Raw genomic sequence first — 25,057 nt, 5'->3', positions numbered from 1 at the left:
TCTTCCTACACTAAAATTTAGTTAAAGACTTTATCCATGAAACTGCCATCTCAGTCCCAATTCCCTTATATATCAAAGGGTAAGCTCTATGATTTGCATTTTCACACATAGTAGAATCATATTTCTTAGACATTGTTATAATATTAGACATTTTTATAATAAATTATCTGGCTAATAATTTATACATTTAATTCATCACTACAAATATCCATTGTTATTTTAGTACCTAAAGTTGCTCCTTTGGCAATAATTGATACAGAAAACTGAAAATGATACCAGTACCCAAAAATATAACAAAAAAGGAAGCAGAAATATAAAATCACATTAAAACATACTAAAAGCTTAACACTAAGGAAAATATATTGTAAAATAACTGTAACATCTTTTTTATGATAATTCAAGCTGATATTATAGGTGTTATCATTAACTTTTTTTCATACTGTCAAATATTAGTCATTCAAACAAAGAACATCAGGGAAATAATCTTGCTTGAAACATCTTGAAAACTTTTTCAAAACTCGTACAGTAGCCACTTACCACTTGAAGCAGTGCGAGATAGCCAGCACCAACATTATCAAAATTTACTTTCACGTTTTTCCACCGAGCTTGCTTGCCAAGAGCCTGACAGTCACTCAAATTGTTGACATCACTAACGTCAAACATGTTACCCGTTGTCGTGTTAACACAGTGGTAGAACTTGCCAGCAAACAAATTCACACCCATGATGCTAAAGATCAGCCAGAAGATGAGACAGACCAACAGCACATTCATGATAGAGGGAATTGCTCCAACAAGAGCATTCACAACCACCTAGAAGAGAAAGTGAGGGGAACGTAGCTTACAAACCTTTAGAATGGAAACCATTCCTTCAATGTATTTGTTTAGTACTAATATGTGCTTGAAAAGAGTTAAATAAAAATCTAGGTGGACAAGTTGTTTCTTCTAATATTTTCTAGCACATATTTGAGGGAAAACAAACAATGACACAACTAAAGAGCTAAGGTTTTAAGGAAAGCAAAATATGCTACAGTAAGAAAAGAAATCATCAAAAACCTGGTATAGTAAGATGGAGTCAGAAAATGTTTGTATGCTGGGGAAAAAAGAATAGAAAGATGCATTAAATGCCAACAGAAAAAAAATCATCTTTCAGTAATACATTTTAATTTTCAAGAGTGTTAACGAATGAATGATAATTTGAAAAAACAAGTAAACAAACCCTTTACAAATAACAAAGTATTAAAAATGCCTTAAATCTATATTCTCAGATCAAGTTAAATTTGACTATGAAGAACAGGATTAGGAATTTACTGGGTCCCTTTTTTCCCCTGTTAGTAAATCTCAATAAAAAGGTATATTAAGTTAGGGGAAAAGGTGGAATTTATATCTGGACAAAACAGTACTGTATATGTTCCCATTATTATTACTTCACAATCTCTTAAATGTTCACTTTGGAGCACATCCTACTTCATCAACCCAGGCAGACCTATTTCATGAAAGGAAAATTCATTCGCTTCTCATTAAATTCAGAAGATATTAAGATGTATTTCGAAATCTTTATGAAAGTTGACAGTAATTTTTCTTATCTAATCTAGTTCATATTAGACTATTCTGTTAATCATTTATGTTAAATAAAAGTATTGTTTTATTTTAAAATACTGCAAACATTATTTTAGAAATCAATACCAAGGAATCTTAAATTGACATCAAAACCAGAAATCCAAAATTGTAAACATTTCCTATGCTACTTGAATTTTGTTTCTTTTGGAAGTTAAGCCATATGCATTATACTTGCCAGGGAGAGAATGCATTCATTGGGTTCTTAGTTTCTGTTTCTGGTTGGGCCAGTAAAATCCCTTCCTCATCCCTCTTTTCCGCTTATCACTAGAGATAGAAACTAAAAACCATGGCTTCAGGCTGTTAATAGCCTAAAACAATACAGAACAACAACAATAACAAAATAAGGCGGGTTGGATAAGTTTGGTACACACCACCACAGGTTCTCCTGTTTTCAAGTAAATGCATAATACATTATCATAATTTGCAGCTGTAATATTAATTCTGCTATATGACTGAATTAAAAATTCTAAACTTTGAATATTTTTCAGATTAGAGAAAATTTATAAGTTTTAAATTTTGCTCAATTGCTATCTCCCCTCATAAATGAACTGTTAATAGGAAACCATGGAACCAAATGAGAGCTTAAGTATTATGAGTAATGGTAAAAGTCTGGTTTGAAAATAACTTGAAATTGTATAGTAATTTTTATGAATTTTATCTTGTCTAACTTTCTGTAGCAGTAGCAAGGAAATGAAATTACAATGTAAAAACCAAATATTTCTTTGATTACAATGATTCTGGAGAGTCTGGAGAGTGGCTTAATTCTCCCTGATGGGTGAACTTTAAAGTCAAAGTTGAAATATTTTTATTGCCCCAAACAAACCATCTCCTAACATACTAACATAAAAGCCCTATGACCTAGAATAAATTAAATATCCACATGCACTCACAAGCCAGATTAAACAAAACTGGCCTTTGTGCTGAATTCTACTGAGGGGCATGGCAAATGGGTGGTATCTATAATAAGTGTGATTTTATGTTTAGATGCATAATATACATATTAATTAAGAGAGATGGGGAGGAAAATACAACTGCTATAGAAAAAGTGAACCGTATTCAGAATGCTCAATTAGAAAAAAGATCTATAAAATAAACTCTGGGCCGGGCACGGTGGCTCATGCCTGTAATCCCAGCACTTTGAGAGGCCGAGGTGGGCGGATTATGAGGTCAGGAGATCAAGGCCATCCTGGCTAACACGGTGAAACCCCGTCTCTACTAAAAATACAAAAAATTAGCCGGGCGTGCTGGCGGGCGCCTGTAGTCCCAGCTACTCAGGAGGCTGAGGCAGGAGAATGGCGTGAACCCAGGAAGCGGAGCTTGCAGTGAGCTGAGATCGCGCCACTGCACTCCAGCCTGGGCGACAGAGAGAGACTCCATCAAACAAACAAACAAACAAACAAAAAACTCTGGGGGTTGCCTGAAATGCTTAATTACCTGAACCCTTCACTTCGGATGTTTTTATTTATTTATTCATTTTTTTTTTTTATTATTATACTTTAGGTTTTGGGGTACATGTGCACAATGTGCAGGTTTGTTACATATGTATCCATGTGCCATGTTGGTTTGCTGCACCCATTAACTCGTCATTTAGCATTAGGTATATCTCCTAATGCTGTCCCTCCCCGCTCCCCCCACCCCACAACAGTCCCCGGAGTGTGATGTTCCCCTTCCTGTGTCCATGAGTTCTCATTGTTCAATTCCCACCTATGAGTGAGAACATGCGGTGTTTGGTTTTTTGTCCCTGCAAGAGTTTACTGAGAATGATGTTTTCCAGTTTCATCCATGTCCCTACAAAGGACATGAACTCATCATTTTTTATGGCTGCATAGTATTCCATGGTGTATATGTGCCACATTTTCTTAATCCAGTCTATCATTGTTGGACATTTGGGTTGGTTCCAACTCTTTGTTATTGTGAATAGTGCCACAATAAACATACGTGTGCATGTGTCTTTATAGCAGCATGATTTATAGTCCTTTGGGTATATACCCAGTAATGGGATGGCTGGGTCAAATGGTATTTCTAGTTCTAGATCCCCGAGGAATTGCCACACAGGGATCTAGAACTAGAAATACTATTTGACCCACTTCGGATGTTATTTAGCAATTTGTTAGAGGCTAAAATTCAATGTTGTTTCCTTATGCAATAATTTTTATTACTGATATTAATTCAAGAAGCAAAGCACACAAAACCCATTTTACCTTTCATTCATTACCAGTAATTTTGAAGGAATCAAACTACTGAGAGAAAGAAACTCCCCACCACGGATGAATGTCAGTAGTCAGTAGTCATTTCAAGGGGTGTAAGCAATGAAAAGAAATAACTGGCAGTGCAAGGTTTTTGAGTGTTGTAGAAACATATTTGAACTGTGACAAGAAGACCTGGATGCTAGTCTCAGTTCTGTCCTCCCAAAATTCTGAGAGCCTGTTTAAATAAACTCCAGTTTCAGAAGGCTAGGCTTTGTGATCGCTAAGATTTGTGCTCTAATTCTGTAATTCTATGAAATAAATATCAGAAGAGTATGGCACGTTTCTCTATCTAAATCATTACCTACATGTAATTTTGACATGAATAATTAGAGTGTCTATTCTTCTTACCCTCATGCCTTCAAACCGGGATAAGGCTCTTAAAGGTCTTAAAGCTCTTAATGTCCGTAATGATTTGATGGCACCGAGTTCTGAGTAGCCAAGAGCATTGGCTACCAGGCTAACCAAAGAAACCTACAAAAGGAAAAAAAAATTAATTAGTTCACCAAGAAAAAAACTGTTGACTGAAGGTATAGGGTGTGATATCTATTTAGTGCAGACTAAATACTAATTTGGACATAACTTAGCAACTTTCATCTTCCACATAGTGGGATCATCTTATATTGCCAGTCTCATCTCATACTATTGCTTTTTTTTTAACCAATGAAACCAGAATGCTTGCCCATATTTATAAACACATGTCCATACCTCCAGTTAGATATTTTATACCATGGACCCCTTTTCAACTTGTGCATATACCACTGATAATTCAGGATTGAGTTCAATGCCAGATCCTCCATGGATGTGTGCTTAATATTATTGATTAGAAATAATGTTTCTCTCTTGAATTTATGTAATATCTTGGTTATGCATTCTGGAAGCATTCATCATGTAATAGCATTAACTGATTAGATATCTTATCTCCCTTTCCAGATTGTATACGTTTTTTATCAGCTGGGATGAAACATTGTTCTCTTAATATGTCTAACGCTGTCTGGTCAGATATACTTTAGCCAAAATATGTTGGATAAATAATTATTCCCAGGAAAATTTTTATCCAAACTACTGGACTTAAGATTTAGGATATGGTCCTCATCATTCAGAGTGATGGTACAGCTTCCTGATACAGGCTGAGCATCCCTAATCTAAAAATCTGAAATCTAAAACACTTTGAATGCTAACATGACACTCAAAAGAAATGCCCATTGGAGCATTTTGGATTTTGGATTTTTGGATTAGAGATGCTCAACTGACATAGAACGAATATGCCAAAATCCAAAACTCTTCTGGTTTTTGATAAGACTCAACCTGTATTTATACTAAATTTTACTTAAATATATGAAAGATTAAAGAAGACATGTCCTTTTTGGGGGGAGGAACTTTATTTGCTTTAATTTTCTTTCAATATAATAACATGTCTTCATGTATAAATCCAAAGATATAGCTACCATTACCATCACCTCTTTATGTGTGAGGAAGTTAGAGCGCCACCCCCACTCACAACAACAAAAGGATGCACAGCTAATAAGAGGTAGAATTGGCGATTTGAACCCAAATGATCTGACTTCAAAAGCATATCTTAACCTTTTGCATCCATTAAAAATGTTTGTTCTTCATCTGAATCAGAGCACAGAAAATGATTTGAATGACCATCTTCTCAGTTCTTTCAAAGATGGTACATAACTAGTGCTTTCCTTAATTCATAAGAGAGAAATTAATTCATTATATCCACAATGGTGTAAGGGCATTAGGGCTTAATTTCTCATGAAAAATGGCTGTTGAAAATGGATTTAAGTGGATCCTCCCAACAATCTTGTGAAATGTGATGAAATCAATAATGTGCCCAAGAACACAGGATATAAAGAGTGATACCAAAACCAGAACCTAGGCTTTAAAATCCTATGAAGCCACTGTCCTCTCATTGTTTAATTTAGCATACATTTCAAGAATCGAACAGAATAATACATGACTTGACTGCTAAACTTGATTAGTGGCAGGATAATTGATTGAGCTATTCATTTCTGTCTTAGGTTTGCTCTTATAGAAGACTGGAAAGATTGGAAAGGTTATTAGAGAACACACAGGCTTCTATGTTCTATGCTCCTTTTCCTCAGGAGGAATTAACAGCTTCTTTATGTTTCTAGAGTTACTATCTGAAGATTTTTCTCAACCTCCCAACAAAGTCCTTTATTTGAGATGTGGGATTTTAAAGGGACATGGCTGCAAATTTCTCAAGACCTTAAAGTAAGGAAGCTCATGCTTTGAAAAGAAAAGTAAAACTGGGTGTGATGGCCTATGCCTGTAAATCCCAGTGCTTTGGGAGGCTGAAGTGGGAGGATCACTTAAGGCCATGGGTTCAAGACCAGCCTGTGCAACATAGTGAGACCTTATCTCAACCAAAAATTTAAAAAACGATTATCCCGGAATGGTGGCTCGCACTTGTAGCCCTAGCTATTTGGGAGGCTTAGGCAGGAGGACTGTTTAAGCCCAGGAGTTCGAGGTTACAGTGGCTAAGATCACACCATTGCACTCTAGCCTGGGCTATATAGTGAGAGCCTCTTTTCTCTTAAAAAAAAAAAAAAATAGTAAGGTAATATCCAGAACAGTGGGTTCTGGAAAGATAGGAAGTCATGGGTTCAAAGGTTGAAAGGCACCACCTGCATCTAACCACCCTACATGGCATGGAATTTTGTGTTGTTCAAGAAGCTGGGCTTAATGAAGCTACACTTATTTTAATGGACCTCATAGCCCAGAGGTCATAGCGCCAGAGTTGCAGCCATAATATGTGAGGATCAGAGGAAATTAGCACCACATTTCGAGGCTACATATGTCTTAGAGTTTCTAGAAGTTCCCAAGGGGAGATCATAAAAAACTACCTGACATTGGATTTTCTGACAAATCTGTGCTGGGATCTGTTTCATATTTGACTTATATAAGAAAATAAAGGCAATTTAAAATATTTTTAGAACTCTGAGAATACTCACTGCAGATTGGTTTAATCAAATAACTTAAAATGATTTTTCCATGCAAATCACTCTGATAAGATTATCACAATCTGATCAATCATATACATAAATTTTTTTTCTGGTTTGCATGACTTAAGCTGCAATGTCATTTTGCATAAGGCAAAACCTTATTTTAGTGGTTTAACTGATGTGAAAAAATACGCTTTAAAAGTTATTTTGAAATAAGATCTTTCAAATCTCTATTATAAGTGGAGATAGCTCCTTGCAAGAATTTTAAATATCTGCAACATACATAAAGTTTGAAAATAATGACTACATTGGTAGGGTGCTTTACAATTCACAGTGATCTCTTTCACTCATTATCTTTGTGTCTCAGAATAGTGAAATGACCAATCCAAGGAAAGATGGCCACAGATAAACATATAACTAGAATTTAGGTCTTCTGTTTTTATGTCTAATGTGTTTTTCACCTTAGCAAATTTGTCCCCAACCTTTCAATACATAGTGTTTTAATATTATCTCTTTTGTGCTGAACACAAAAGGCACTCTTGCCAATGTGTGCAAAGTATGAGGTACTCATTTCCAAAAACTAAATTTTTAATATGAATTTACACGACCCTAGGTACCATATCACACTACACAGTAAATAAATGGAAATGTCTGTGATAGAGGTGTCAGGGGTTGGTTCAGTTGTCATCTGCAGCTTTCCACATTCTTATGGCAGCTGAGACTGAGAAAGAAAAGAATAATGCAGGATGGAGTTGATGGTTCCAAAGAAGAGTCTGGAAATCCTGTGATTGGTTCAGGAACCAAGTAATAGGAATTTATTTCCCTTGAAAATGGCTAAAGACAATGTTTAAAGTTCAACACGAACAAATAAAAGATAAAAACTCTGTATCACCTCCATACATTCTGATGATATATTTCAATCTAAAAGTTTGTATAATTTTTGATGATAAGATCCATAAGCATTCTCATTAAAATCAGAATAAAACAATATGCCCATCAACAATATTATTATTTAACACTTTCTGGAAAAAGAAGAGTTATAAGAATTAGAGAAGTGGGAGAAATCATTATTTGCAGATATATTGTTATCTTAAAAAATGCCATAAGAGAATCAAGTGAAAAACTATTATAAACAATAATCTAATTATTTTAGATGGTTGACAATACATTTTTCATCTTAACTTTTAAAAAAGTTTGTGTAGGAGTCTTTTTGAACTACAAAAACTTTAAAAATATAATTCAGAAAAAGTAAAAGTATAATAATAATTTAAAATTTTGTAAAGAAGAAAAGCAGAGAGGACAAATTTCACCAAATATTAGTTATAAATCTACAGTAATTAAAGCTGTTATATTAGCAGACAAAGAATAAATGAAATAAAATAAAGGTCAAATTAGCATGTGGATACTGAGATTTAGCACGTGGATAAGGAGAGAATTTTAAATGAGAGGATAAATAGAACAACTGATTATTCATTAAATGAGAAACCAGATGGAAAAAAATAATACTAGAGCCTTACCTCACACCTTACACCAAATTAAATTCCAGGTTGGTCAAAAATTAAAACATAAAATATAAACTAATGGACAAAGAAACAAACAAAAGTCTCAAAGTAAAAAACTGAAAAAAAAAAAACAGAACATTTTTAATAGTCTTGAAATGGGTCTTCATAAACATGAGAAAACCAAGAGGAAAAAAAGTCTGATAAATTTGACTAAGTCAATATGAAAAATTTATACATAACAAAAAAATTCATGAGACAAAAGCCCAAATTAGAAAACTATTCATACCACATGTGACAAAATACTAAATTTCCTCAATATAAAAAGAGTTCCTACAACTCACCCAGTAAAAGCTCATTAATCAAATAGTAAAACACATAGATTCTTTCTAAACTTTTACTGTATCTATTTGAACAACGTATTTATTTATACCTCCTATTGAAGTTCAACTAGAAGAAAAGCAAAGGAATACAGACAAAGATAATAGGAGAAGAGACAACAAGAAGAGTTTTAAAACATTCTGGACTGTGGGAAGCACAGGAATAATTACTTTCTCATCAGAGAAAGAGCAGCAGAAACCCAAGTGCCTGCAGAAGCAACTCAAATTGTTTCAACAAATGCCAGAATGCTCTGGACCTGGAGGCACTTAGTTGCTCAAAAACAGAGGGGCAATTGATGGAGTTGAAAACAACTGATTAAAATTTTGTATACAGGAAAGCTAGACACTCTTGAGTACCTTCACCCAACGCTCTCCAACCCTTCAAGAGAGCAGAATAAAATACAACTTCACAACTTCTGGAGTAAAATCTGTACTTGCTACAGACATCAGAACATTTAAACAGTTATCTACCTTGTTGTTGGGTTTCCTTACAACACCACAGATGTCTCTTCCAGTGTATCCTGAAGTTGAGTTTTTCCCATTAGTAGTACTGAGGGGCTTAAATAGCACATGGATTAGCTCAGTATTTCTTAGGACAAGGGCACCCGGAATTTCAGATTGCTAGCTGTACACCTTCCTGCTTCCACCACAGAGGAGCCCTATTTCCTATCTGCTGAGTAGTTCCTAGAAAAGGGCTCAGGTAGTGGTGAGGGGCAGGTACAAAGCTGCCATGGGAATGGTAGCAGAGGGCTCTAGTGAAGACGGGAGGTTGGGGATACTGGTGACAGAGGAATTTGGCCAGCTGGGGTGGGTAAGGTGTACAGCAGGAATAGAGTGCAGGCTTCCAGAGGCTGTGGGAAGTGCAGTTCCTATGCCATCTTAGTCAGAAATGGGAGTCCAGGCTGGGGGTGGTGGCTCACGCATGTAATCCTAGCACTTTGGGAGACTGAAGCAGGAGGGTTGCTTGAGCCTAGGAGTTTGAGTTTACAGCGAGCTATGATTGCACCACTGCACTCCATCCTGGGTGACAGAGAGAGACTTTGTCTCCTAAAGAAAAAAAAGGATAATTTATTTTTATGTAAAGAGAGTTTGTAAATTTGTAATTCAAGGGCCGCCTCTTTGCTTTCTCTTCTACTTTTATCTTTATGGTTTATTTATTGGTCTTTAACTTTATACATGATTAGAAAATTCACAATGCTCACATGCTATATAAAAGCAAATACCTTGGTCATTGTGGTATTGTTTATAATAGCAGGAAGCAGACGATCTAAGCGTTCATCCCTGGGGAAAGGATGAGTAAAATCTGGTGCACTCATCATTGGTGACTACAATATGGTACAGAGAAGCCATGAGTTTCACAGGAATTTCACTTAAACATTCCAAACACTATGTGCAGTAGGGGAGGGGTCTTTAAAATGAAGACTTTGAATCAGGTGATCTCTCTAAGTTTATTTCTTTGTCTGGAATTCTTCATTTGGCAATTTCAAGATGATTAAATCAAAATAACACTATATGTTCTTTATGTTGAAAAAGAACAAATCAAAGTATCTTTGTTAATAGATGCATCATCTTCAAGCACACTCCTGGAAAAAATTTTCAAGTGCAATTTTGATTCATTGTGAGCATAATTACTTCTGTTTATGAAGTGTGTAATTATGACTGTGTCTTCAGGTGTAATTATTTCTTTTTGGAAAGATATGAATTGTTTTTGACATTTTACATAATGAATGTACGTTATATGTTACTTAACTAGATAACTATTCTGTGCCTCAATTTTCCCAACTACACACTAGGAAAGCAACAGTAGATGCTGCATAAGTTGTTGTGAAGATTAAACAAATTAAACATTGAAGATAAAGGACAATTTATAGCTCAATTAAGGTTGGTTGTTATTAGTATTACAAATGATAACGCTTGTTTGCCTTTACTGTCACCATTTAGAATCCTGGCTAATGAACTGCATCCCACGGGGAGGCCTTTAAGAAGAGAAAGGGTGATGTAGGTCTTCCTAAAACATATATTTGCAGAGGTTGTGACTGGAGGCAGGAGCATTTAGTAAGCTATTGCTTGGTCCAGTTGATTGCAGTGGTGTTGATGTACTGAAGAGGAGCGGCGAGACTGTCCACTCATTTATTAGTCAATAAAATGGAGAGGAACTTGCTGATTGATTGGTTGTGAGGGGTGAAAGGCAGAAAGGCTGAAGATGACATCTGGCCTGGATTTATACAAACATTACCATCAGACTAAGTAGGGAATTTGGAAGAAATGCATGACTTAGAGGGGACACATGATGAACGTGTGCAGATAGCAGGTGTATTAACATGTATTATCTAGGAAGCAGTTAGAATTATGGGTTGGAGTTTAACAAAAGACCAGAATTAGAGATTAAAAGTCTCTATTAAAAGCCATACTCTTTCAAAGAATGGGCTATAGAAATTTATAGCTACATTAGTTGGGTTATCTTTTTAAACCTGGCCTGTGAGAAATTTTTCTTATTAATTAATTAATAATGCTAAAGGAGAAATAAATTCTTCCAAGAAATGGACAAAATGAATCATTTCTATCAGAAGACTTTTATAGAAAAAGTCAAATCACATACTAGACTGTTTACATGGAAATATATCTAGAGAGAGAGATCAGAAATTGATATGAAATGACAATAATTTATAATTATTTAGTTTCTTTACCCCAAAGCTCTTTTAATTTATTCTAATTCTCTCCACAAGAGTGCTAGATAAAATTCAAGGTAGGTGTCTGCATATTAGCAAGGCACCATCTCATTGCTTTCATTCACCACTACTTATACGCAGTCACCTTCGGTGTCATGTGGGAACTCTTTGACTAGTTCAGCACAATATGCCAAATAGATCTGTGCCCTATTGTAAAATATGGATCAAAGAACCCAGTGTTGGGTAAAGGTAGGTCTACCACCTACTAGCTGTATGACATTTCTAAACCTGTGAAATAGAGATAACATCTGTAGCAAAATAGAAATAATAATAGGAAAAATCAAAAGCTTGTTAAAAAGATTAATAAATACTTTGTAAGTAAAAGAGACATTTATAATGAGGTTTGTAATGCAGGGGTTAGAAACACAGTCATTAGAGCCAGACTACTTGGGTACCAAATCCAGCTTGGCCACTTATTAGCTCTGTTAACATGGGAAAGTAATTCAACCTCTCTTTGTCTTAGCTTCCCTACCAGCAAATTGAGAATAGTTGTTTCTAACTCATAGAATTTTGAAGATTAGATGAATTAACACATGTAAAGTGCTTTCGGTGGCACCTGTACACAGTGTGCATTAAATCAGGGTAGTAATTTTCACTATTATTATGTAAGGCTCTTAATTAGTGTCATTCCCACAATAAGTGCTACAAAGTACTAGGCATAATATCTTGCTACTACTATTACTACTAATAACAGTCTAGCTCCATTATTGAGGATGCCAATATGTCAATAATAAATGTCAAGAACTAAGGCAGGAAATACTAGATCCTAGGGGTTGCTGGCAAATGGAAATACATATTAGGATCAGAAAGTGTCCCTGTGGTGCTTTTGTTCACCTCAACAGAGCGGCTGATGGGATTCTAAGGAGCCTGTGATTAAGCAGGAAAAGAATTCCAAAGCCATAATATCAAGCATCTCCTTTTAACCTGTGCTGTTAGTGAAAATCACCTGTGGGCAATAAATACTTCATGATGGTTGAATCTTTTACTAGAGTTTGTTTTTCACACATTAGCATGTTAGGATGTTTTAGAATCAGATGAAGTTTTTATGAGAGATGCTCAGATGCATTTTCTCAGAGACGACTGCAAAAATTGATAAGGACCTCAAGAAATCTGATGTTTTCAATACATTTTAAATATTAATTAAATTATGTATTTAGTTCATTGTGTGGTCAATAGCAGCATCTATAGTATAGTTTGTGTAGTTATAGAATGGTATAGTAAGGTATATTTTGTTTTTTTAAATGAACATAGTATCTTTTTGACCTTCAGCTGAGAAGGAAAGAATTGTACAGAATCTGAAAAAGTGGTCCTTCTAGTGCAGTATTCTGGAAGGCAGAGGCATGAGTTAAGTTGCCCTTGATTCCATCCTGAAGTATCATACTTGCTGTCTCCATTTCTTCATCTTCATTATTTTCTCTCATCCACAACACCAATGACCTTCATTTTGCCAAATCCAAATGTCAATTTTGTATACCAATATTGCTTGATTTTTGACTTTTTTTCACTGTAGCCTTTGATAAAATTGATCACCTCTCCTTTGGAAAAACCCAACTATCTTTTCTGGGTTTCTATGACACCATGCATATTTTGTTTTCCTTTTAATTACTACTTCTCAGTCTAATTTACTGGCTGGTTCTCCTTTGCCCAACTTCTAAATGTTACAGTGTCCCCAGAGTTTGGTTCTGGGTTGCCTTGTTTATTTGCACTCTCTGCCTAGGTGAGCTAAAACAGGTTTGTAGCTTCAAATGCCATATACATCTTGATGACCCTTAAATTTATATACATAAGATTCTGGATTCTCTCCTGAGCTCTAGATCTATATAAAGTTCAGTACCTTGTTTTATAATGAATATATATCAAACGAATGCATTTCTCTCCCACTCATCATCTACCTACCCTGCCAAATCTTTTTTCTGATATTCCCCATCCAAGTTAATGGTTCTATCCTCTACCCATTTGTTCACGGTGAAAGAAAATCCATTTGTTGAATCCTCTCTTTTCTTCACTCCACATATCAAGCCCATCAGTAAGTCTCATCACCTTGGTCTAAAATCTCCACTTTCCTGCATTATTAAAACAACCTCCTAATTGATCTTTCTGCTTTTACTCTTTGCCTCCCCCTCTCCATAGCCAGATATGATCATTTTGTAACAGTAGGTCAGATCCCTGCTTATACTGCTGCTGGGGCTTCTCATGGTGATTATAACTAACATATGATAGATTACATAATATTAATATATACGATGTATAGTAAATTACAATAAAATACGAACTTCTTGCCATGGCCACTATGTACTTTTTGAGTTTGGTTTCTACCACTCTCACTCATGTTTCATCACATACAAGTACACCAGTTTCTTTCTGTCTCTTTAATCTCCTTGGCTCATTCCCACTTCAAGCCCTTCTGCTTCTTCTCCTCTCTTCTCCCAGGTCTTTGAATGACTGGCACCCTCCCCCATGCACCTCCTTAGACACCTTCCTGGACACTAGCTGACACACTGCTCCTGCCCTCCCTCTGCTTCCCCAAACATGCAGTAATTTACCAGCCTAGTACCCTGTTTTATTTCATAGCAGTGATCTGCCTTTATCTTATCTTTAGATTTTACATGCTTACACGTTTCCTGTCTGTTCCTCTCCTCCAATAGAGTGTAAGCTTAACAAGGCTAGGTCTGTTTTGTTCATTTCTCCTTTGTCTTGAATGGCATATGATCCTTTATAAGGTACTCAAAAATATTTATTGAATAAATGAATGAATTTTAGAAAATTACAAGGATATCTCACTATAAATCTAATTTTACTTTTAGACAGAGAATTGAAGAGGTTACATTTTTTACACAGACCTATTTCTCAAGTATGTGAATGTAGTTTTCGAAAGATACATTTGAAAGGAAGTTTTTTTCGTGTTCTGTTTATTTTCTTGCTTCATTGATTGCTTCCTTTCTTTACCTTTCTGTGACTGTTTAATTTTGTTACAGTGATATACCCTATGAACTTTAAACTCTTTAAGTCCATTTTACTTGTACTTTCAAACACTGTTTTAACCTTATATTTACTTTAGCTTAGTGAATCCCCAGTACTCTGAGGGCAAGCTGTTATCTGAGGTTGCATTAATTCATGTATTTAACCCCTGCTTTGGGAAAATTACGAAAATAGACCCATTTAAGATACAGTAACTTGCCCAAAGGAGGAGGCTTTCAGTGCCCAGTTCCAATCTGCTAATTTTGACTCACAAAAAGCAAAGTAATTTTGGGGCACCATTCGTTTGTCATTCATTGAAACGTTACTCAATAGATGTCTAAATGTCTATGTTAGGTGTGCAAGGATAAAAACATGATGGAAAACTCCCAACCTCAAGAGATTTTTACATCATGATCATGTTTTCTATATAAGGGAAGTACATAGAAATACTCAAAGTACAATGCAGTAGTTCAGTAAATGTAAGTCAGAATTTTCTAGAAAACTTCTATCACATTTTAAAATAATCTTGCTGGGCACAGTGGCTCATGCCTGTAATCCCAGCACTTTGGGAGGCCAAGGTGGGTGGATCACCTGAGGTCAGGAGTTTGAGACGAGCCTGGCCAACATGGTGAAACCCTGTCCCTACTAAAAATACAAAAAATTAGCCAGGCATGGTGCGGGCACCTGTAATCCCAGCTACTCGGGAGGCTGAGGCAGGAGAATCACTTGAACCCCAGAGACAGAGGTTGCAGTGAGCCAAGATCGCGCCATTGCACTCCAGCCTAGGCAACAAGAGCGAAACTCCATCTCAAAAAAAAAAAAAAGATAATAATCTTCATACATGATAAAATCTTTTTGAACCGGAAAGGATCATTGAATGTATTTAGTGTTCCATCTTTCACAGAGAAGGTGGAGATTTTAAACACTAAATCTCAAAGCCAGTCTGATACACACACACACACACACACACACAAACACATACACATACACATTTGCCTATTACAACTAATACATTTATAATGGATCAGCTAGGCAGAAAATCTGTGGGGGAAAGGAGCACTGAATTGAGAATTAGTAAATTTGGACACGTATCAACTTTATTATTAAGAAGCTGTGTTATCTCCAAAAAATATTTAAACCGAGGCTTTAGTTTCCTCATGTCTTGAATAAAGCCTAGATATTCCTTAAGGTCCACTCTAGCTGCAGAATGTGAAAATATTAAGTTTCCGTTTGTGGATAACTTTTCAGAGTTATGTTGAAATTCATCTCTATTATTATTAAAAGGCCAGCCAAGGAAATTGAAAGTCATTTCTGGTCTATTAAAAGTGACTTGGCAGCAGATTTCTTATCAACTTAAAGGGTTAAACACATTTTGGTTATATAATTGTGAATATGTGTTTGTGGGAGGAAGAAGAGTAGAATTTGGATAGACCCAGACTCGTCAAAAATGAGAAAAAGAATGAATGCACACATATGGCAATCATTGATTTATATTGGCAAGTGTTAGGGCTCAAAATAAAGTGCTTTGTGATTGCTAGGAAATGGCTAGAGATAGTATTTGAAGCACCTTGTTTTGTTAGGAGGCTGTGAAGCCTTGTGCAACGGAATATTACAGACTACAAGGAATCAGAGGACTGTCATGTTGTCCCAGTGCCTCTCTGTCATTTGCAATAAAAAAACAGGCGCAAGTCAGATAGATTCCATAATTGGCAATGTTCCTATGACTACTCACCCGAGGGTAATCAGAGTCAGAACAGACCTACACCTAACTCTTTGCATGGTAAATATCTGATTAGCTATTGGGATCTAACTACTGATTTAAAAATGGAAATGCATTTTGTTGTTTCTGTGGGTATGTGGCTGTGGCTGAATGAACTCAGTACATGGGTTAACAGTATTTAGTCACACGTACTCTAGAAAGGGATTAAAGTGCAGTTTACACAATTTCTGACCTTCAGTCATTTTTGATTTTGCCTCTTGGAGATGTTTGTTTGTTTTTTTAAACTGAACTGTTAATAAGTTAAGTGCTTACATCTGTCAATTAACATATTATTTAGCTATTACTTACCTTGAGGCACTTAACTTTCAGAAAAATAAAAGCTGTCTGTTTGTGGTAAAGAACAACTCTCCCTGTGTTTGCTCTTACCACTGCCCATGTTTTTAGGACCTCCTCTACTCTTTCCCATGAGATATTCCTCATTGTTGCATATGTTATAGTTTTGTTTAAATAACTGCATAATTATGTCATCATTAGTGAAAGTCAGTTTTAATAACAGAAATATATGAAATGTCAAACTTGCCTCTTTTAAAAACAATTTTATAAAAATCATTCAAGATACTTACATCAACGATCAAGAAATCTAGCCAGCACCAGGCATTAGTGAAATATGTTTGAAATCCATAAGCAACCCATTTAAGAAGCATTTCCAGAATGAATATATAGGTAAAGACTTTGTCAGCATATTCTAGCATGGTTTTGATAGTCTTTCGCTGTTCAATGTATATATCTTCAAAGGCCTGTGAATCAAAAATATTTTCTTTTACTTAAATGGCTTGCTTCTTCTAAATATTTGAAAAAAATTGCTTAGCATAATAGTGAGTACAAAACAATAATTTGATTATTGATATTTCACATAAACGTTGAACATCAGACAAAATCTAAAGACTTAAACTAAGTGTGAAAATGCTGGCAGGGAAATGTCATGCCTTTAGTGATTCAAAATGTGCTTTCTTTCCTACTTCTCACCCCTAAGTCTCTATCTCAATTACTGTTACAAAGACATGCTTTTAATGAAGTAATATGAACTCAGAAATAACTAGAAGTTCTGTTAATGAGGGAGAGCATTGGCCTATTCAAACATTACTTTCTACAATTTCCTGAATGATCTGGCTTATTTTGAGAGAATAAGTTGATTATGCATGAAAAAAAACCCTAAAATACGCTTTTAGTCCATAAATGTTAATACAATTATTAGGGAAAACTGGATAGTATTTGACTGGGAAAGTAACGTGGTTACAGAATGTCTCTGCAAACGGTTGTCTCAGTGAGGAAAACATCTGTTAGATAAACACCAGATGAGAAATTCCATCTGGCTGTTTCATGGTGCTGATTTGTTCTGAACTGAATTTTGCGTCGTTAAACCTTGGGTGCCAAGCTCTGCAAGACACAGATATGCCTTTTCTTTTGATTCTGAAGCTCAGTGTTTGCATCTGGTAATTTTGGAGAATAAACTATTTCACCAGAATCTGATTCTTGCCAATAAGCATTTCACTTACCAATGCACCACTACTGAGAAGGATCATGAACACAATGAAAGTCTCAAACCAGTTGTGCTCAACAATGCTGTAGCAGGTTTTCCGAAGATTCCACCAGATCTTCCCTTTGCCTTCTTCTGTACTTACTTGACAGAATGGAAACTTTTTAATACATCCTAAAAATCAAATATAGTTAATTAAAAAATATATTTTAATCTTAAGTAAGAAAAAATAAACTTTCTTGCTCCTTCCCCACTCCACTTCCAGGTAATCATTTCATAGGGTAACCATCTCCTTCATTTCCTAGTTATTGTCAGCATCCCTCCTGTATAATGAATTATTCTCAGACTTATATACTCAGCCAGCTACTTAGAATTCAAGGAAATATTTCGTCTAGATTTGCTTAAGTAACAATGGTTTCATTCTTCACCACCAGTCAGGATTATTTTGCCTCAAGGCCATTGATGAAAATAGTCCAGGTGCATCTCTCACATGTGAGGCAAAACTACATGTTCGATTTGTTTATTCATATTTCGATGTGATCCTGGGTTTTTAATTCTTTTCATGCACACATGCACAGAAAATCTCGGTGTCTTCCCAGGCATCAGCCACTGTCAATTTTCCGAAGCTAATTTATTTTTCAGCCTCAGTGCTTTTCTTAGTCACACCTATGACTCAGCTCGTCAGTCAGTATCTCTTTTCCCTTTGTCCTCCCCCTCCTAGCTTTCACATTATTTCTAACTCCCGTCCACTCTTCTTCTGTAAGTCTCTGAGCTACTACTCATCAGATTAAGTCCAATCACATTGAATAATAGATATTCATTGATTTGTGTGCAAGACACTGTGCTGCTTTCTGTGAGAACAGCTATTGCTTTCCTTGCCAAAGCCTCACAATACAGCTACATCTCAAAACAGCTGTAGCCAGAGCACATTAACCACATTGGAACTGTAAGGGAGGGAATGTAATTACTGTAGCATCTATAAATCAAATCACACATTGCCAAGGAGTTCTGAAGGGATTACAATATCAATGACATGACATTCTAGAATGCCATTTATCTCATAGGGTCAGCTTCCTCACATTATGGAGAATGAGAAAAAAAAAAAAGACCTATCAGATCATTTTAATTGTCCAGGAATAGTCACTGCTGACTAGAAATCTAGAGAGATTAACTTTTTAAAAGACAAAAAAGGAAAATAAAGATAAACATGCCTTCACTAATTATTTTAAATATTTTTATTATTTTATTTAATTTATGTATTTTTAAAAATTTTTTTTTGAGACAGGGTCTTGCTCTGTTGCCCAGGCTGAAGTGCAGTGGCATAATCATGGCTCACTGCAGCCTTGACTCCCTGCAAAAGCTCTAAGATACAGCTGTGGCTGAGGTAGCAGCGACCACAGGCATGTACAACCATGTCGAGCTAATTTATTTTTTCTTTATTATTTTTTTTTTGTAGAGGCAAAGCCTTACTACATTTCCCAGGGTGGTCTCAAACTCCTGGGGTCAAGCAATCCTCCTACCTTAGCCTCCCCAAATTTTGGGGTTACAGGCATAAGCCACCACACCTCGTTTCATAAATTTTTTTTTAAATGAGGCATATTCAGTCTCTGTAAAGAACAAAGGGAGATTGTATTTAATCACATCAGAGCTTGTTTACCTTCAGTAAAACAAGCTTCCGGTTTAAGGTCTTCTTCGGGTTCAGTTTCAGCTTGTTCACCTTCTCGGGGTAGAACAACATCAACTGTGCTTCCTTCAGATGAGCTGGTTGCATTTAATTTCTGGAAACAAAATCCCATTTCAAAGATGTGATTTTCCCCCTTTTATTTAATTAACTGGGAAATACTGTGTCATTGTGTGAAAAAAAAGTGGTAGTGATAGCATTTAACTCTATTAACATTACTGATCATTATGTACTAATAATTTAACATAAATCAAGTCGTACTATTCAAAATAATGTGACTACTGACCTGAATCAGACAAAAAGTTTAGACAACATTCAATGTGGGTGGTCTGGAATGGATGGATTACACTGATTAACTTGTTTTATGATCTGCATTTGTATATGAATGCCATATGAATATAACTTAATACATTGAGGCCAAACCAAGAATAGTTGGATAAAGTGGTATGCTGACATCTAGTAATGATTACGTTAATTAAAATACATCAAATCAAATTTTAATTTCCACCTCTTCAGATGGAAACTTTCAGAGGGCAAAGAATATTACCAGTTGTTTCTAAGTATTGTCCATGTTTCTATAATTTTAGAAAGAAAGAGCAGCACATTAACATTAGTCTCAGTCATTATATTTCAACTTTGTGCTCTATTTTTCTCTGGCTTACATAATTTTCTTCTTATTCTACTAGAAGAAAAATGATGGATCTCTCTCTTTTTTTGAACTGCATAACTGAATTCAATACTTGTCAAAGAATTCTAAATGAAATGGAAATTTCTTCATAAATGGCATTGTCCAGAATCTCTATAGACTTTCATTAGGAGCACATTCTGAATTCAATGTGTGACCCGGCTGTGAACATTTCCTTTAACTAAATCATTGTGCCATGCCACATGGCTAGAAGAGCCACTGTAATATTACAAGAATAAATAATAAGTACTCTGAGATCACTTGGGAAGACAGGATTGTGCAATGTTTTATGAAAACAGATGCAAAGACATGACATACAGCACAACCTAGATAATGTAAAACTTTTAAGATGAAACAATAGTGCATGGACATGTTAATGATTTCAAAGCCCCCACTAACTTTGGTAGCTGAGTTATAGGGTCACTCTGCCAAAGCCTTCTGAAAGAGTTACTGTGTTATTTTTTAAAAGGCCATAAACACTGTTCATGTTGGGGAAATTTGGCTCAAAATTCCTGATTTAATGAAGACATAATGCAAATGTAGTTTAATATTTTACAATGTGAACTAATTAAAGGGTAGTATCCAGATGATACTTTCTGTGGTGTTACTTTAAAGGTGATATTAATCTGACATTAGCCATGTCCAAATATATATATAATGAAAATTAAGTCAAAATACAATTTTTTAGTAGAGTACCTCCTAGGCCGGAGTATGGTAAATAGAGAAGCTAGGCCATCACTTTTGGCTGATAGTTCTTAGGGTCATGATAGCACAAGTTTTTTTTTTTGTTTTTTTTTTTACCATTAATTTCCTCTACATTATGGAGAGGTGGGAAATCCAAGACATCTTCTCCTCTCCTAGGATTTTCCTACTTCTTATAGCCAGGATATTTTTATTCATTTAAGAAAGACCTAGGAAAATTACTGCTGGGTAGAATTGTAGCAGCTTCTGGTGTAACTAAGAAAATACTGGATAATTGTTTGGTCTCAGCCACTAATTTTTCTTCTAATTTCACTGGTAGTTTATAGGTTAATTACTATGGCTTTTGATGAGTGACAGCAATAATATCCACTTTATAAGTAATAACAATAAGAAACCAAAGTATTTGAGGTCAGTTATAGAAAGTTTCATGTTTTTTTTTTTTCTCTTGGCTAATCCAAACTTAATAACTTCTGAGCCTCATCATAGTAAACCTCAACCTCCTGTATGAAGCCATTCTTTCTTGCATGATTGTCTTCATGCTAAATTTTATAGAGCATTTAATCTATTATGCTTGTTTCCTTTGACCAAATATTCTCCTAAATATATGTACATATTCACATACATCTATATATATACACACATGTATACCAACTACATACATACACACACATATATATACCAAAAGATCCAGTATATCACCAAGTATAGACTAGACACTGAATAGTTATGTTGAGTTCATGAAGAGTGAATCGATGAATGTTTGAATATCTTTTAATGTCACTTCATAGAGAGAATTATAGTCTTTAGATAATTCTATCTCTCCATTTTGATATATAAGTGGAGTCTGGTCCTGAGAGAGTCTATCTAATTATATTAGAAAATGCATTTTCTTATTAAATAGGAATGATTTAATAAAAAAATGTTAATAATAAAAAATTAATTATACATGTATACACACACAGGTACTTTTCCATCTGAAAACTTTAGAAAATATACTCACCCTTCACTTCCCATGTTACCACTGCTAATATAATTGTGAGATGTTTAATTTTTCACATTATAATTCTTCCATGTATTCTGCAGGTGTCTTATGTTTAATACAAATACATACATATTTAAGACAAATCCTTTACAGCACAAGTCTTGATAGCCACTAACCTGAATGACAATGGAATCAATCGTTTACATATATGGACCTCTGGGTGTATTTTTTTGTTATTGGGAAGGTCATTAGATTACATATATTTGTGAATGTGGTTAACTTGTTTGGATATAAATAATCTCTATTCTAATAGCTCTGGAGGTTATGTATTTATACATCTTAAGGTAGAGAGGGACAGTGATCACAGTTCACCTCTCTCCTCCTGGCATTATGAGGCACAACATATCTTTTGACAATGGACAAGGAAAAAACCCTGCCACCGTTCTACTATTGTCCAAGGAGTAGAACCCATTTCATGGAGAATTGCTTTACAGTTATTACAGAGATTTTCTGATTATAGAGATAATCTTTCAGGCTCTAGAAAGCCCCTCAAGGAGTGCTCAGAGGGAATCTTGGCAAAGCTTTTGCAAGCTCCCAGGACCCTTATGAACCAAAGCTTAGAAGATGGTAGGTTAGTTTGCATTTCACTAAAAAGTGTTTTATGGGAGGCTTCCTTATCTATGAAGGTTGACATAAAGTTGGCTTTCCCAAGTTGAAGAATCTGCCTTAGTCATGATTTAATCTTTTTTTTTTCCCCCTTGGGACGGGGTCTCACTCTGTGGCCCAGACTGGAGTGCTGTGGCGTGATCATGGCTCACTGTATCCTCAACTTCCCAGATGCAATTGATTCTCCCATCCCAGCCTCCCAAGTAGCTGGGGCTATAGGTGCATGCCACCGTGCCTGGCTAATTTTTATTTATTTTTATTTATTTATTTATTTATTTATTGAGACGGAGTCTCGCTCTGTCACCCAGGCTGGAGTGCAGTGGTGCAATCTTTGGCTCACTGCAAGCTCCTCCTCCCGGGTTCACGCAATTCTCCTGCCTCAGCCTCTCTAGTAGCTGGGACTACAGGCATCCGCCACCATGCCCTGCTAATTTTTTTGTATTTTTAGTAGGGACGGGGTTTCACCATGTTAGCCAGGATGGTCTTGATCTCCTGACTTCGTGATCCACCCGCCTCGGCCTCCCAAAGTGCTGGGATTACAGTCGTGAGCCACAGCGCCCGGCCGACCTGGCTGATTTTTAAATTTTTTGTAGAGATAGAGTTTTGCCATATTGCCCAGGCTGGTCTCAAACTCCTGGGCTCAAGTGATTCTTCCACCTTGGCCTCCCAAAGTACTGGGATTATAGGCGTGAACTACTGCACCTGGCCAATTTAATCTTCTTAGTCAGAAATGCTACTACAGTATTTTTTAATGCCCTAAGTCACATATTTATCATAGGAAAGTACCTATGTTTTAATTCTATGAAGTTATGAAAATATTTTATCAATTACATAAAATTTCTAAAGTTATGCATTTACTTACATTTATAAATTAAATTGTGAATCACCTTCTTATTAAATTACATCAGCTTACGAATTATGATCTACTACCTGATATGCTTTAGTCACTGGATACATAAAGAATTTTACTGCTGTATTTTTTAAATCACTAATTTACACGCTGAAAAACTATATAAGCATTTTAAATTGTATACATTTATATAATACATATCTATATTATATACATAATTCTATACACTGATATAATCTAAATAATCTAAACATTTTCTAATTAAGTTCAACACTTTGGCATTCACATTCTAGTCAAGGGTGGTTTGTGATACATCTTCTTATAGCCATAATCAAAATGACCTTCAAATTTATTTAAAAGCATATAACTGATTTAAAAGCAAGTGACCAATAAATATAAAGAATAACTTACTTTCTTTATATTGCCATAGCTGTGATACTACAGTGATACAAAAAAAGCAAAGAAACCTGAAATTAAATTTACCATATTAAGGAACTCGATGACTATACTAAATAACTAAATTCATACTTGTTCTGAAGTAGTTAGAAAAATATAATTGGGAATATAGGCATAATAATAGAAAGCTTCCATATAAAACCACATAGTACAAGTTCAAACTTGTTTTCTTGTACTATTTTCTCCCTACTCCTCCAATATTTTATGGCACTTAAAGGTTAAATTCTTCCATCCCTTGTAGAAACGACTGGGTCTACAGAGGGATGATGGCTTATGCTCTACAAATGCACGCTGGAAAGCAGGTTTTAAGATGCAACATTCTCCAGGCCTAATTCAGCCGCAGAAAACATGCCTGGCTGTAGCAGAAGCCCGGCGCAATGCTGTGGAAGCCGCACGCTGATCCAAGAACCATGTCCTCAAAGACATGGTACCTGAATATGAAGTTTTCAAGAAGGTTAACTGCAAATACCACTCACAAGAATGGGTTATTTCAACATAAGAAACAATAGAGTTAACACCCAAAAAAGGCCATGAGACCATTCCCCGCCGCCCAATAGCGTGACCTTATATAGAAATTCCCCCATATGACAAATATTGCTCTTGATTTTTATCCAATTAAATAATGAAATTTAACTTTCAGAGATAAAAGAGAATGTTAGCAACTGGCCTACTTCCACTGAAATGCGCTCACATTTCATTTATTTTCAATCAGCTATCAAATATTTGACTCTCACAAACTGCTGTATGATTCAAGAGGCAAAATAAAAGATTCAGCCATTACAGATTGCCTTTAAAATCTAGCCATTTCTCTAAAAAGTTGTGGATTTTTGTCTTACTAGTAGAAGAGGAAAGTTTTGGTCATACACACTATCAGGGCCTTAGTCTGATCTTTTGGATATGCATAACCATATCTTGACTTATGATATTTCACCTGAAAAACAAGACAGCCACACAGTGAAGCCATTGGGTTGCTTGTCCTAGGCAGGAAGAACAAGACCAGTAGCTCTTTTTTTTTTTTTTTCACAATCACTTATCGAAAGATTAAAAATATGAACCACCACCATCTGGTTTGCCTGGACATATAGTAAATGTACAACATCCCCGGAACTCCTTTTATTTTTAAAATAGCCTGAATAGGAACATGGTATGTGAAACTGAAAATAATTATGGTGTAGTTGAAGAGTAAAAGAGCATCAAAAAGGAAAAAGAAAAAGGCCATTTGTTTCCAGAAAGGATACAAAAGTATTCGTCTGAACCAGCTTTCATTTCATTTTTTTTCAGCAGAAGTACACTAAAGCACCAAGACCATCTTTAAAGGTTGAGATGGGTTTAAAATGGCTATTCACACACCCATCTGCTCCTCTCAAAGAATTA

At 35.5% G+C, this 25,057-nt stretch overlaps 1 protein-coding gene across 2 annotated transcripts in view; it reads right to left on the bottom strand.

The window, feature by feature from the left end:
- LOC116810729 (sodium channel protein type 3 subunit alpha) overlaps positions 1-25,057 on the bottom strand; it is a 114,796-nt gene that overhangs the window by 9,208 nt on the left and 80,531 nt on the right. For both annotated transcript variants that reach the window (XM_032755547.2, XM_032755546.2), the window contains 5 exons: positions 19,319-19,439; positions 17,681-17,835; positions 16,748-16,921; positions 4,215-4,337; positions 538-810 (listed from right to left, as the gene is read on the bottom strand). In XM_032755547.2, the coding sequence (XP_032611438.1) occupies positions 538-810; positions 4,215-4,337; positions 16,748-16,921; positions 17,681-17,835; positions 19,319-19,439 (846 nt within the window). The remainder of the gene's footprint in view (positions 1-537; positions 811-4,214; positions 4,338-16,747; positions 16,922-17,680; positions 17,836-19,318; positions 19,440-25,057) is intronic.

This window comes from Hylobates moloch, unplaced genomic scaffold (assembly GCF_009828535.3).
Source record: "Hylobates moloch isolate HMO894 unplaced genomic scaffold, HMol_V3 SCAFFOLD_1, whole genome shotgun sequence".
NCBI lineage: Eukaryota > Metazoa > Chordata > Mammalia > Primates > Hylobatidae > Hylobates > Hylobates moloch.
The sequence above is the reverse complement of the archived record's forward strand: the minus strand, read 5'-3'. Positions and strand labels throughout refer to the sequence as shown.